The sequence below is a fragment of the Frieseomelitta varia genome, unplaced genomic scaffold (genome assembly GCF_011392965.1).
Source record: "Frieseomelitta varia isolate USP_RPSP 00005682 unplaced genomic scaffold, Fvar_1.2 scaffold_562, whole genome shotgun sequence".
Lineage (NCBI taxonomy): Eukaryota > Metazoa > Arthropoda > Insecta > Hymenoptera > Apidae > Frieseomelitta > Frieseomelitta varia.
Window position 1 is genome coordinate 54,340 of NW_025110326.1, and position 15,288 is coordinate 69,627.

At 33.3% G+C, this 15,288-nt stretch overlaps 1 protein-coding gene and 1 long non-coding RNA gene across 4 annotated transcripts in view; one reads left to right on the forward strand and one right to left on the reverse strand.

Moving 5' to 3' along the window:
• Nucleotides 1-60: 60 nt before the first annotated feature.
• The window catches only part of LOC122533908 (carcinine transporter-like), a 54,073-nt gene continuing 38,845 nt past the window's right edge, over nt 61-15,288 (reverse strand). Inside the window, exons 2-11 of one of the 3 annotated variants that reach the window (XR_006307796.1) lie at nt 11,380-11,638; nt 8,310-8,520; nt 6,876-7,134; nt 6,126-6,318; nt 5,238-5,456; nt 3,896-4,110; nt 2,759-2,934; nt 2,260-2,432; nt 1,834-2,036; nt 61-1,793 (exon numbers count right to left, since the gene is read on the reverse strand). Coding sequence is in view for 2 of the 3 variants with exons in the window: in XM_043664058.1 (XP_043519993.1) it covers nt 1,940-2,036; nt 2,260-2,432; nt 2,759-2,934; nt 3,896-4,110; nt 5,238-5,456; nt 6,126-6,318; nt 6,876-7,134; nt 8,310-8,520; nt 11,380-11,627 (1,791 nt within the window). In the remaining variant the exon portion in view is untranslated. Of the gene's footprint in view, nt 2,037-2,259; nt 2,433-2,758; nt 2,935-3,895; nt 4,111-5,237; nt 5,457-6,125; nt 6,319-6,875; nt 7,135-8,309; nt 8,521-11,379; nt 11,641-15,288 lie in introns of all 3 variants that reach the window. The other 2 variants (XM_043664058.1, XM_043664057.1) reach the window with 2 other exon arrangements.
• LOC122533911 lies at nt 3,377-3,983 on the forward strand. The gene is made up of 2 exons (XR_006307797.1): nt 3,377-3,637; nt 3,796-3,983. It is a non-coding gene; the product is annotated as an uncharacterized LOC122533911 (long non-coding RNA).

Genomic DNA, 15,288 nt, shown 5'->3' on the forward strand with positions numbered 1-15,288 from the left:
TTCACTCGCGCTCTCGCATCCATAGGATTAAAGTTCGCAGAATAAAAACTCCCATGAGCCTTGATTATAAGAAATAATTCTGTTTTTTATTTGCACACACATCAATCTGTGTCCTCCGAACGAAAATAAATTGCTACATTTGTCTAAAATACGTCAGTGTCCGATGATCCTCCTTTGTACACCCAGTCTGGCTCTGTCCTACAATTACAAGCTTTACAACAACGATCACGTACACTAAATTGTTAATAAATTTTCAATTCGTAACGACGTTCGTCAAAAAAAATATACAAATTTGCACGAACACGTCTACTAATTACAATACTGTGTTACGAAAAAATGTCAAAGATCAAATGAGACTTCTCTCGTTTAAAAAAAAAAATTGTCCATTGTATCATATAATAAGGATCGAGTCTGTCTTATAGGTTTCGACAATAATTATTTACAATTGAATTTCTCTGACGTAGGAATGTTTCGAAGTGTCTCAGACTTTGAGAAACGATCGATTGCCTGATACTTGCAACGAGAAATTATGCGTGTATACGGTGGATTTTTAAACGAGGAATTGAAAGCAGGGACTAGTCTTATAAGTACGCGAATGACTCTAACGATCGAATGACTCTGTTTGCTAGAATCATCGTTCGAAAGTGGTGTGACGGAGATTGAGCACTTAGGATGGACAGCTCGGAGGATCGGAAGGAACGTAATTGGGAATAGAAGATATCCGTGTCGCTTCACGGATGAGAATTTTCACGTTATTCGTAGTCGAGCTCGTGACGGAAATTTCGATCCGTTTTCGCCTGAGTTCTAAGTTCTGAAAATTAATCCATTAAATGCCAAATTTAATTCAATAATTGTACTAGTATTAAAATACTGTATATGTATCTTCTTCTATTTCAAGGAATTCTTCCTTTAGAGTTACCGTGAATATTTCTTTTTGCGAATCCCAGTGAGGATAATGGCAGTTAATGGGTTAATGCACATCAATTAGCTACTTTAATGCATTCCATTTGACGAGTGATTGATCACTCACAAAATCAATTGTGTCAAGTGAAAATATTCTTCGTTAATTAATACTGAAGCAAAAGGGAAGAATATATATCGTATCACAGGGCAATTTCAATTCTTAATGTTTCATTGAAATTACGCGTCTGTTCAAATTATGACACAGCTTTGACAGTTTTCCTGAGGTTTTAAAAGCGTACACTACGTTTTAAAAGGGTCGATCGAAACTGCCGATTCGAATCTCGGCGATTCGTGAATTACCTATATAGATACAAAGATGATTCGCAGTAAAACGAGACAAGTTCAAAGCTCAACAACGCGTAAAGAAAGCACTCCTCTCGCGTTTCGAGTGACACTTCTCACAAATAAGTGAATTCTTTGATAAAGGAGGAAGAAAAGAAATGCAGATTTCTCTTTCCAATTTTTAAACTCGAAGGAAGATATATCTTTCTTAAATATTCATATCCGCTTCCCACAATCTGAAATCTGAGTTCTTTGTCATTTCCAACACTTGGGATGATTCTACAGGAAATACTTACGATGTTAATTGTAATATTATTTGAATAATGTTAAATAAATAATAATAAAAGCCTCTTGCAATGCATCTTCAAATCATCGTGAAAGATGATCGACTTGAAAGATACAGTTCGAATAAGATTGGCGTTTAGAATGAAGACACTTCGTCGATGAAACGTTAATTGATAACAAACTTGTACCTCGAGTAATTTGATGATGCTTGTCTCTTTAACCGCGCTGCAACGCAATGGCAGAAGCTGATACTTCTTCCTAATCTCTTTCAACAGCTCTCAACAGCTCTCAGCAGCTCTCAACAGTTCTCAACACGTTCGCAAATATCTTAACACCTAGCATCACACTCGTACATTTAACAACTATATTTACAAAGGATTTGGCAAGTTCCACACGACCAGATCAGTCGCTATAATCTAGTGCAGTCGATCTTTTGAACACTGCCGGCGAAGGCTGGATTCGACAGGCCCTTCTTCTTTCTGTAAGACTTCTTCAACATTTTGCTTCTGAAAAATTGAAGAAAAGAACAACAAAATTATTATCAAATTTATATTGATTCGAACTACTGAATATATGTTATTCCAAATTTGCAATGTTGTTAGTTTTAATTTTGTCTTTGACTATTTGACATTGTTGCATTTGGATTTCTTTGAGAAAATCAATGTTCTACATTTATTGCTCAAGGAAATGGAGGGAAAGGGAAATGTGAACAGAACAATTTATACTTACGAGGATATACACGGGATCCACCAGAAACTTTGTTCCTTGCCAAAGTCGTTACCTTCCTGCAACGTTTCCGGAAGTTCTTGGTTCAGAGTCTCCGGTAAACCGAGCGTCAGAAAAGCGTGTATAAAAGACAGCAAACCGAGAGTAATGAGGGGTAAAGCTGGATCAACGTCCGCCTAAATTGAACGAAACACCTCTTTTCATTTACATTGCCTTCAAGACAAATCGTACTGATCAACTCCAGAAAATTAAATCACTCTCGAGTACAAGCCTGAATCTTACTAAAACGTAATAACGTACAAAAGAACAAAATAAAAAGAATGTATCTTGATTTTTCATAATTTGAAAAGATCTGACGCTTTCTCCAATTGAACGAAATTCAAATACTTTCAATAATTAAACAGAGAATATTGATTATGAAATTGGAAAAGAAAGCCGAGTAGAAGCGTCACGTTGATTATTGAAGTATTGAGAACGTTCAGAGGAATTTCGACTCACTCACCAGATAGATAATATACGGTCCCAAAATATGAGCAACGTAGCCGATGATATGAATCAGAGACACACCCTGAGCTCGCACCACAGTCGGCAGCATTTCCGCTGCATATTGGAAACCGATATTCGCGGCGATATTCACTCCAAGACGCGCTATAATCGCCATGGCGACCGTTGTCGGGCCTTGAACAGATTGAGAAATATGTAAATGCCACGAACGACGCATTACGCGATTCGCTCAATTAACACTGGACTTGTCGAAATAATTAAAATGACCAATTGAAAAATACACATACCTATTATTGAAGAATAAAGAGTATAATTCAGTATCAATGACAATGAAAAAATTGTGCCGCAGATAATCCACAATTTTATCGACAAATTACTCAAATCTTCAAAATTACCAATTGGTCATTTTTCGTACTTTGTAAAATGTATTATTGTAATATTGATTGAATAGACATCGAAGGACTAAATTTATGTATTTCAGATTGTAAAACATACATAAATATTTAAAGTATATATGTATGTTAATATTTAAAGTATATATGTAACAACAAATATGTAAAATATGTATTATAATATTAGTTGAATAGAAATTAAAGGACTAAATTTATGGTTCAATTTATCTTTACAGTGCACACATTTGTACAAACACAAGCATCCAATCACCATCGTTCATCTTCTTGTCATCCAACAAAAACATTATTCTTGCTTGAAACACGAACTCACATTTCTCAATCTCTCAAACTTTCATTCGGGACTTTCACTCGATGAAGTCGAATTTTTCTTCCTAACATTCAACAAGATTGTTTTCTAGAATAATTTCGACTGCGGCAAGAAAGCCATCGATCAGAGCAAGAAAGAATAAAAAAAAGAAAGGGAAGTGATATCAACTAATTATAAATAAAAAAAAACTAATACAAACATTCTTCATGTTTTATAGAATAATTTCGACTGACAAAGTCATCGATCAAAGAAAGAAAGAAAGAAAGAAAAGAGGAAAGGAGGAGAGAAAAGTAACACCAACTATTGGTACTAAAGAACTGATATTAACTCGTATTTTATAGAACAATTTCGACAAGCCATTGATCAAGAGTGGAGAAGAATCTGAACGGAGAAAGGGAAGAAAAGAAGAAGTTACCAGCGGGTGTGGAGATGGCAATGAAGGAGAAAACGGCGCAGAGCAACATCGATGCGAAGCCCATCCATCGCCTGCCCCATCTGTCGAGGAAGACGGCGAGCAATATGGCCGCCGGAAGTTCCGTAAGGGAGGCTAAGGAGAACGACATGAAAATGTCAGGGTCCAGAAGTTTCATGTTCCAAACGTGGCCGTCGAATACCCACACCATCATCAACCTGGAAAGGAATCAGTCGAGTCATGGATAAATCACACCGTGTATTATTGGTCCTTGGCGTGTCGGGATTTCCCGATGTTAATTATACGCTTAAACAGATTCTTAAACCACATGAAATGCTCCATATACCTTCACCCTTGTAATTTATGTCTATTTCATGGTAATTCGTGTCTACTTTAATTCTGGTTTCATAGAGATAGGGAAGTACTATGAGGTTGATTGATGGTTTCAGGTGATATAACAGTGTGATAATAGCGGACTGTCGTAAATAGGGTCATAAGTATAATTATAGATTCTGTCTTTGTTAATTCTATTAATAATAAATTTACTATTAATTACTATTTAATTAAATAATACTAATTTACTATTAATTACGATTTGCTAAATAATACTAATTTACTATTAATTACTATTTACTAAACAATACTATTCACTAAATAACTATTACTATTAATAATACTATTAATTACTGTTACTATTACTATTAATAATACTATTAATTACTGTTACTATTACTATTAATAATACTATTAATTACTGTTACTATTACTATTAATAATACTATTAATTACTGTTACTATTACTATTAATAATACTATTAATTACTGTTACTATTACTATTAATAATACTATTAATTACTGTTACTATTACTATTAATAATACTATTAATTACTATTTACTAAACAATACTATTTACTAAATAACTATTACTATTAATAATAAATTTACTTAATTCTATTCTATTAGTAAATTCGTTAATTCCATAAATATCGTAGTTCTTTGTCAATACTATTTATATAAAAACTAGAAAATTTAAGATCGTGGAGTAAAAACTTTCTATTGCTATACAAGTATGCAAAAATAAGAGATTTTATTCCTGCATTTACTTCTGAATTCCATTTAATCTAATCTAGAATATATGGGAAAAATTCAAAATTGTAATACGAGATTGATTCTAAGTCATAATTGAAAATACGAGAAGCGTAATGTATTATAAATATAAAATTAAAAGTACTAGGTTGAAAGTACACTCCATTTCTACGTCTTTCTATGATAAATGTAATTATTGTCAGGAGTTTACTCTTTGGTCTGTCTAATCGAGCTAATAATAAAAAAGTCAAACTCACCAATAAACGATGAGCATGACAGTAATGCGAGCGAGCCGCGGCATCTTGAAGAGATGAAGCACAGTGTACTGATTATGCAGATGATCCTTCTCGGTCAACGACTTGCAACTTTTCTCAAACTCGTCGAATATTTCCTGCTTCACCTCTTTGCCATTTACTTTAGCGAATTTCTTCAGCATCTCGATCGCCTTGTCGATCTTGCCACTGGTTATGTACCAACTACGAGAATAAATGAAACACACGGACGTTATTAAATGTCAACTCTAAAAAAATCATCATCTCGATCAACGTTTAATGTCGGCAAGTTTTTTGTACATCTCTGTATAGTACTTTGTATAGTACTGTGTAAGTATATAATATTGTCGAACTCGTTTCAAACGTGATCAATCATTTACGTAGCACAGGAAAAACTGCAGCGTCTCGTTAAGAGAAAAACGTTGCGATGTTCTTTTATTTATGAGACTGAAGAATTCTGGCGGAATTTTCGGTTATATTCTTGGGTAAAATTTAACTGATTTAATTTACCTGATTTAGATTTTTAAAGATTTTAGATTTTAGGAAAATTGTCTAATCTGTCTAATTTAGATTTTTAAGGATTTTAGATTTTAGGAAATTTGTCTAACCTGTCTAATTTAGATTTTTAAGGATTTTAGATATTAGGAAATTTGTCTAGCCTGTCTAATTTAGATTTTTAAGGATTTTAGATATTAGGAAATTTGTCTAATCTGTCTAATTTAGATTTTTAAGGATATTTCAAGATCTCCGTTGTAAAATAGAAATGAGAAATCAAGAAACGACGACAAATCCGGAAACAATCGAAAGATGAAACATTCATCGTATACTTTATAATTTACGTGAAAGAATTTCTTCAATTAGAAAGAAGATTACCGTGCACTTTCGGGAACGATCCATGGTGTTATGAACGCGACCACCATAGGACACGCGGTAACCATGCTCAGGATCCTCCAGTCTGAGATCCAATATGCAATCCAAGGCAAAAGGCTCGCGGCTGCCGCGAAATAAAGTCCAAACGACATGTTCGCCACCAAAGTTCTGTACTTCGGTCCGACATATTCGATTACTGAAATGATATTCATGTTACTTGATAATAATATATTGCAAGTGTAATTAAATAATATATCGTACTTTAATTACACCGTTGTCGAGGTCTTTTCAAATTTTCTGTCAATTTCACTCCTTCATTTGACATTTTCATATTTCTCTTTTAATACGAAAGTAATAAAATTTGATCCGAACTGTCGATACCACAAAATTCTAACGAAATCATCAGAATTAAATATCATAACGCACATGAGAAATCAAATATACAAATGTACAAAATGTAATACGTGTGCAGAACTCTTAATTGCAAAAAGGAAAAAAAAAAAAAAAGAAAATTTCATATTACAAAATATCCAAAAGGACAAAAAACTTTCGCAACGTTCCAATTAAAACAGGATATCACGGGTCAACGAACGTTCGTTAGAAACACACGTGTTACAATCGTTATATAAAACTCAATCGTCATCGGTGTGGTGCAATTAAATCGTAAATTACGGCGCTTCTTTTTTCTTTTTTTTCCACCGGCATCCGTTATCCTCTTAATAATCGTTCGCTTTTATCCCGATTGTGACTCACCGATAATGAAAAGCACGTTGAAGCAGTTATCGAACGAGGAACCAACCACCAATCTCGCCAGGCAGAAGCTCCAGAAAGTGTTGCAGAACGCGGTGCCAATGGACGCGACGAAGCCCACCGTGTTGCACGCGATCAACGCTGGAATTCTGCCATAATGGTCGGCTATGTAACCGAATATTAAGCCTCCAAGAATGCTGCCTACGAAGAAGGCCGATTGTGCCGCCGAGCCGAGGAATGCGTGATCGCAGACCCACTCCAGCTGAAAACAGAAACGGGACGATGCTTTATGACCAGCGGCTTTATGGTCGTAGAAAATTGATGCAACATCCGAAAGAGAGAATGAAGAAGAGATGGTGAGAGGACAAATTATTCGCATAGTGCTTTATGTGGACATATATATGTTTGGAATTCAGGAACTCTACGATTTTCTCCTGGATTTTGCTACTTTTCTTCTTTTAATAATGAAATAACAGAAACGGATTTTAGTAATAATACAAGGTCACTGAAAGTGATCACTGAATGATATAAAACAAAAATAACTTTTTTTTTGTATAATAACACGTGTTTTGTAAATTTTTTATTATTTCATTTGGAAATGTAATTAATGGATTTTTTCCAGTATTTTTTTTTTTATAACCTATGAAAGGAGAAAATGAAATAGTGAAAATGAACAAGTTATGACTCTTTCGAGCCCTTCAGTTTTCCACTGGCCACGCTATAGAATAATATTTTATAATATATAATATATTTTAACGGAATAATATTTAATAATAAATTTAATATAGAATAATATTTTATAATATTTTATAATATTAAAAGAATAATATTTTATAATAAATAATATATTTTAACGGAATAATATTTAATAATAAATTTAATACAGAATATTTTATAATATTTTATAATGTTAAAAGAATAATATTTTTAATAATTAATTTAACATAGAATAATATTTTATAATATATAATATATTTTAACGGAATAATATTTAATAATAAATTTAATATAGAATAATATTTTAAATATATAATATATTTTAACGGAATAATATTTAACAATAAATTTAATATAGAATAATATTTTATAATATTTTATAATATTAAAAGAATAATATTTTTAATAAAAATTAATTTAATATAGAATAATATTTTATAATATACAATATATTTTAACGGAATAATATTTTAGTATGTAATAGAAATATTTTTTTAGCAATAAATTGGAAATAATAGGACTTATTGTTAAATAGCAATAAGGATAGTAAAAGATTGGAGATGCCAATGAATTGCAATTATAAATACCAAGCGACTGTACTGTTAAATCATAATCAAATTAAATTTTGAATACGTGACAATTGTTCTGCTTAAAAACAACGATAACGACAGTGGTCGTTGGATATAGAAATTATTGTTCAATTGTCTCATGCAAATTTACCTCGACAGCAATGGATCTGTATGGTATCATCGTGTGATTGAACGTCCATCCATATTGACACGGTTGGACTGGCCACGATGGATCCGCTTTTGTAACACCTTTGTCCAACATCTCCGTGTAATTCACATTGTACATGTTACATCGCGAGAACCAAGTCGCACCTTCTAGTTTCAGTTCCTCCGATGATGCCGGCGGTATCGACATATTGATCCTAAACGACAAAGGGACACAAAAATCTTCAAAGCCAGAAATAATAATGTGATAAAACCATATTTCAAAGAGTAATTTCAGTCTGGTCTCTCTGCCCTCCAAATAGAAACGAGGACAGATTGGAAAAGTGATCTACGGAGATGCTATGCAGGTATGCATAATTTTAATTAAAACGTGAATTGTATTTTCTCTCTATTTAATTCAAAAGCGCGAAAGAATTCAGTAGAACAAGAACGAGTAATGAAAGATAAAAGAGGGCTAAAATTATACTTTTTCTCGTTGGGGATTAAAAGGAAATGTGGGAAGTACGAAAAGTAATAAAAGAACAGAGATGATATAAAAACGTGAAAAATCGAGAATAACCTCTCTTATCTGTCTTTAATCTAAATCTGATTGCACTTGTCATACGATAATAAAACGCAACACGATATTCATGTTGATACATAATAAGTGATATGTATGTTAGGATAATGTAACAAGTGCTTCTAAAAATACGATTTGATATATAATCTGATCGAGAATCGCTCAAAATATAATTTTCTTATTTTAAATTAAATCCCTCGTTCCTAAAATAACGAAAAGACAAAGCAACGTACACCTGCAGACAGACACAAACGAATTTTTTGATAATAATGAATAGTAGATGACAATTTTAAATATAAAACATAATAATTTTTCTGTAACTTAATAATACTAAATAAATGTTGTTTTAAATCCAGCTGGCTGAGAAAAACACGTAGAAACGAGAAGAAAGAAAAAGAGAATGAAACAACAAAAAAAAAAAGAAAGCAGATAGAGAGACAAAAGTTGGAAGGTCCCAATTGTACACCTAGGTATCAATTATGATTCAAGATTTAATTACAAAATCGCCGCACGTCTCGATGAGTCTATTTCTAATCAAACGAAAGCAACCAGAAGCGAGATAGATACGAGGAATCGCGCGAAACAAGAAAATGTTTCTTAGTCTAACGACTAGTTCGCCGAACACGTGTGCGTCTAGAATTTATCTGCGGGTCGTTGACCGCAAACTGGTTTCCGGCGAGCCTCCGATCGGTCAGAAGAATCACTGATCTACAAAGCGTCAAGCGTGATTCAGTGGGAAACCACACGATTTTCCTCGTTCGCCACGTCACAAGGAAACCGAATCGCGAACCGCGATTCGTTGGAAACGAGCCACGAGCTTGCGTCTCCCTGTTTTCCCGCCGAACGATTCCTTGCGGTTCTTGAAATAAGATATATACACGGCAAAGACGTTGATTAACATCGTGGAAGCTCGTTTACAGGAGTAATTAATTGGTAGGATAAGATAGTTTGGATAATCGAGTAGCTCAGGGCGAGAACAGGAGATGCTCGGGGTCCTCTTGCGGATATGAATCAATACTATTCGTGGACTACTGATGTTTATGAGGATTTCTGAAGATAGAAAATTGTTTCTTACAATTATTAATAATAATTATCAACAGGTTGCAACGCTAACGAAAGTGTTCAGTAACAAGACAACTTATTTAAATTGATGGCTGCTCCCTTAGCTCAGGAGATGCTCGGGATCCTCTTGCGGATGTGAATTAATACTATTCGTGGGCTACTGATGTTTATGAGGATTTCTGAAGATACGGAATTGTAGAAAATTGTTTCCTACAATTATTAATAATAATTATTAATAGGTTAGCAACGCTAACGAAAGTGTTCAGTAACAAGACAACTTGTTTTTAAGTTGATGGCTGCTTCGTAAAAGAAATTTTAACCTCGTAAATGAATTTTTTCCCAAGGATTCTCGTGATTTAACGAGCAGCCGTGTCGCGCAAATGTCGTGAATTAAAAGAAACAAATTGCGCGCGATACGCTGTGTTATCACCGCTGAGAAAATGAAACTTCCGTACAAGTGGAAGATTCTCTCGACGAGAATATTTATTACGACCTGCTTTGAAAATGAATCAGCCTTCGCGAAGAGGTTGCCGCGCATGGCTTGAAGAAATACATACTATGTATTAAATCCGTCCGTTTGCTGAAGGTGATCAATTGTAGACACCGAACGGAATTTCCAACGAGAGCGTGCATTGATTTGTTATGGATCTTTCCAAGTTTTCAAATCTGTACTTTTAGAATGAAGATCGATACTGTACCAACGACAATGAAAAATTGTCGATGATTTAAATCAATGTAACTCCGTAATAAGTAATCATTCTAAAGCACGGAGCCTCTATTTTGTCACTGTCGACTTCGGTTTTTTCAAAGATGATTTTTCAAAGAACCTTTTTTTTTTTTGAAAATTATAAGAATTCGGACGAATGTAAAAACATTAAAAAATTTTATTTCATTTCATTTAGATCTATCATAGTCTTGAAGATCGAAATCTTTTCTTTACAACGATCTCTTAAAGAAACTTGTTGCTCGATTTTTTTTCACCATTTTATTAAACTTGGAATATTAGAGTTGAATGACGAAATGTCAGAGTTTCTTGAATTTTGTCGTTCAATCCTAATCCTCAATGGTGAAAAAGAAAAATCATACAACAAATTCCAAGTGATAGCCTTTAAATTGATGATAGATGTAATTACGGAGAAAACTTTTCACATTCAATTTTGAATTTCTACAAATTTCGAAAGAAAAATATCCTTATATTCTCATTTGTTACATGACATTTCTGAAAAAAAGAAACAAATTCGAAACTGTTAAAGAGGCTTCATACTTCAAAATAAGACCAAATTGATCGGTCATGATGTTTCACAAAGTTGTGTCAGTTTATAATTATCGACAATATTTGAATACAATCTACTCTATCTTCCAAGCATAACGAAACATTGTCGTTCGTTTCACGATTATTTCGACGTTCTGTAAGAAAGAAAAAACGTTCGCTCACTTTTGTTCGTCCGTAAAGTTCCGGTTGTTAAGCTCTGGCACGGTGCACCAGTGTTCAGCTGGCAGTAGCGTGATGAAGAACTGCGTGAAGTAGAGGAACGCGTAGACGAAGGTGAATGGCAGCAGCACGATGAAAAGGAACCATTGGTAGCGGCCAGCCTCGCCGATGTACGGCAGGATGTCGTCGAAGGTCTCGATCTTCGGACGTTCGCCCTCCTCGGCTTTCACCGACTCCACCATGACTGTCATTATCTCGATCTCTGCGAATCAACGATCCTCGATCACCTACTTTCCTTGAATTGCAGTTCAAGATGGATTGAATACAGGGTGAGTCTCGTAACGTGACGACATCAGATAAAATATCTGTTGTACGAAAAAATGTTTCAGATGGAAGTTGCACGGAGACATATAGTACTGTTCATCAGTTTTATGTTATTTTGCTTTTTCATCAAGATACGAAGGTCATCAATTTTTTAAATAGAATAATTAACATGTGAAATAGTTCTCTGTTCAGGTTTCAGTTTTTAACACGAATTTATATGAATATATGTTACATATATATACTATATAGTATATAAATAAATATATTTATTTATGTTATATTATACTTTATTTATATTTATATATACTATATAATAATAATATAAATATACTAATGTAATATAGATAATATAATATAATACAATACAATACAACATAATATAATATAATATAATATATTATAAGTATAGTTATAATATATATTAGTGTAGGTATATATTATAATATATTATAAGTATATTATTGTAATTATTGTAATATATTATATTATATTATATTATATTATATTACATACTATATCTAGTAGAACTACCCTTTGGAACACTAAATTTTAATATTAATAAAAATCGTTAACTTCGCAAAAGGTTTCTACGATCATCCAAATACCGTTGGATTTCTCTTTTCATTATACATAGAGATATTAAAATCATCTCCACAGTTTCTCATGATTAACAATGTGTCGCCATCTTTTCATTAACCCTAGGTTCAAGGTGAAATGCTGAAAACCGGACGAGGAGGATGAGATGTAAAGTCGAGATGAAAGCAACTTTGATACTTTGTCTACTTTATGCCACTTTTTTTTTTTTTTTCCTTGCCGGTCGACGCGATGTAATCTTGGGCAAAGGCTGGCACTCAAGGCGGAACAAAGTATATTGTTGATGTAGTTGGGAAAAAGTGATTTGGATTTTTACTAGAGAAAGAAAGAGCCTTGACCATTTTCGCAAGGTTATTCGTTGCAATCGCCCGTACATTCTAATTAGAGTGTCCTTTAAATAAATAAATTTCTTTTTTATTCGCCTCTTTCCGCAAGTGAGAAACGAACTAGAATTTAGGATATGATTAGGATTGTTAAATAAAATTGTGAGGAAGAATTTTACGCGAATTTTACGTATTTTAAGATTTTTGCGGGCACTGCCAAAGGAATAGAATTGTCTAAAAAGTTTATCATATTATTCGTTATTTTGTGTTATTATTGGGCAAACATTTTTTCAACTCCCGAGTTTACCTAAATGCATAATACTCCGCGTATAATCCAAATTAGAGTGTCCCTCGAATAAATTCTTCCTCCATTAAATATCTTTTTCCGAGTAGAAAACGAATATTGTACAAAGGATGAAAATGGAGTAACGTAAACAATCATTGCCAAAGCATCGTTTGTGCCTTTTGCGAGAGAAAAATTACAACGTGTGACATAAAATGTATCACGCGTAATCTCGCGAGACATTCATTTAAATAACGAAGCACTGTTTCCTGCCAGTTTCCTATTTATCTTGACATGAACGACGAACATTATACACGCTTCTTCTCTTTTACAGACTTAATTCAATTGTGGAAAAAAACAAAGACCTGCAGAGTCAAGAAGCCACAACGACAATTTTAATTATCTTCGAAGCTGATTGACAAAAATTGACAACGATTCGTTGGCGAACGATTATTATAGAAATTATCCGGCCATGAGTTTCCAACAGATCCGATTTCATTAGCAAAAGTGTAATTACAAAAATTACTGGTTTGGTTAAAGCAGCATCGTTAAAGGACGATATTTCATTTTAATCGCGGAAGGTCAACGTTGAAATCAGCCATTTCCATGATAAAATGTACGCGCGAAAAGCTTTGCTTCCTTCCGTAATTGAGTTCTTAATTTGCCGCCAATTAAACGCTTTTTCCAACCGCCTTCGTCCTCTGAGAGAAATCTTTTTATCCCCGAGAAGAGAAATCTCCTTTTACGCGGACTCGTTTTATCAAGCATCGTGCAGCGATATTTGCGCCAGGCATTTACATTCATTCGATCAGGATCTTAATCTTGCAAATCGCTTCGAAATTACATCGATCGTTAAATCGGCTCCGCGAGATCGTAAGTCCGAATTGTGTAACCATGTTTTCGTTCGACGAAATATTTATGTAAATATCATTTGTACGTTTCGCTCGAGATTTCTGTATATATTTCTCAGTTCAACGAGACGGAAGAGAAAATATCTTCATTTCGTAAAAGATTGGAGCACATATAATGTAGTTTAAAAGAAGTATCTGAACGTTTTGAATATGCCTACTGTGTTGTACGAAATTTTTTGAAATTTCACTGGCACTGTGTCGTAACTATGATTGTATCGGTATTTCAAGCAAATCTGCAAATGTATATACTCTCTCAAAAATTTGGTAATAACTTCTTATAATAAATAAATAGTTTTTAGCAATTTTCTAGTAAATATATATTTTATTCTTTTATAGCATTGAAAGATCGATTCATTTTTTTAACTATATGATAGTATTTCCGCTCGTTGATATTTCGAAAGTTTCTTATAGTATTAATTTGACTAATTATTAGTTACTAGTTCAGTCACTAGCGAAATTTTTTTTTGTAGAAGATTTAATGTTAAACGAAAACGAGATGATTGAAGTGTGGCGCGTATAAATGTTTCGTAAGTCTAGAATGTTATTTACTATTGCTATTATAATTGATGTTCGTTAATATCGACGGAACTGTGACGTAACCAAGCCATTTTCTATGGCGAAATTTGCATAGAAGAATTCTCATTGGCGCGGAATGGCGATTATTTTTTTTTAAATTGCAGTTTGGTATTCGCGAGTCTTCAATTTTTCAATCATTCAGATTTTTTTTCAATCCTCGAGTTTCTAAATTTTCACACCTCTCGCATCTTTGAATTTACGAATCATTCGAATTTTTTAATCTTCGAGTTTTTGGATCGTCGGATCTTCAAATCTTTTAATTCCTTAGTACTTCACTCTTCAAATTTTCAACTGTTTTAATTGAAAAGAATACACACACATATGTATACATATACGATAGATACGAAATAAGAAAATTGAAAGAACTATTTAACACACTCGATCCAATATCTCGAAGAAAGTAAATTACATGCAAAATAATTTAATCATTGCAGAATCGTAATTATTTTAATAGTAACTGCGTACGAAGAATTCTCTTCGACAAAGAAGTAGCCATTCGTGATAAATTGTTTACGTCGTACAATGATCGACCAAGTTAATGCTGATTTCCGGATTGCGTGCGAAGCGTGCAATAATACGCATTTCTATCTGAACATCTCTCGTTGAACTATAATCAAACTAAATTAATACGTGTGACGCGCATTTTTCCACTTTAAAAAAATTCACACGCGTCCTTTTCACTGTCCTCCATCTCGCAATTCCTATATTTCCAGACTTCGTCCAACGTCACATCGTGCCGATAATTTATGCAAAATACACGCTGCAATATTTCTCGTCACAAGGCTTTTCAAATTCCTTCGAATTATCAAAATTTTTTTACAATTAAAATTTAAAAGCCTCTCGAACTCCCTCGAAAACTGTCAAATTCTTTTATAATTAAAATTCTTTCTATAATTGAAAT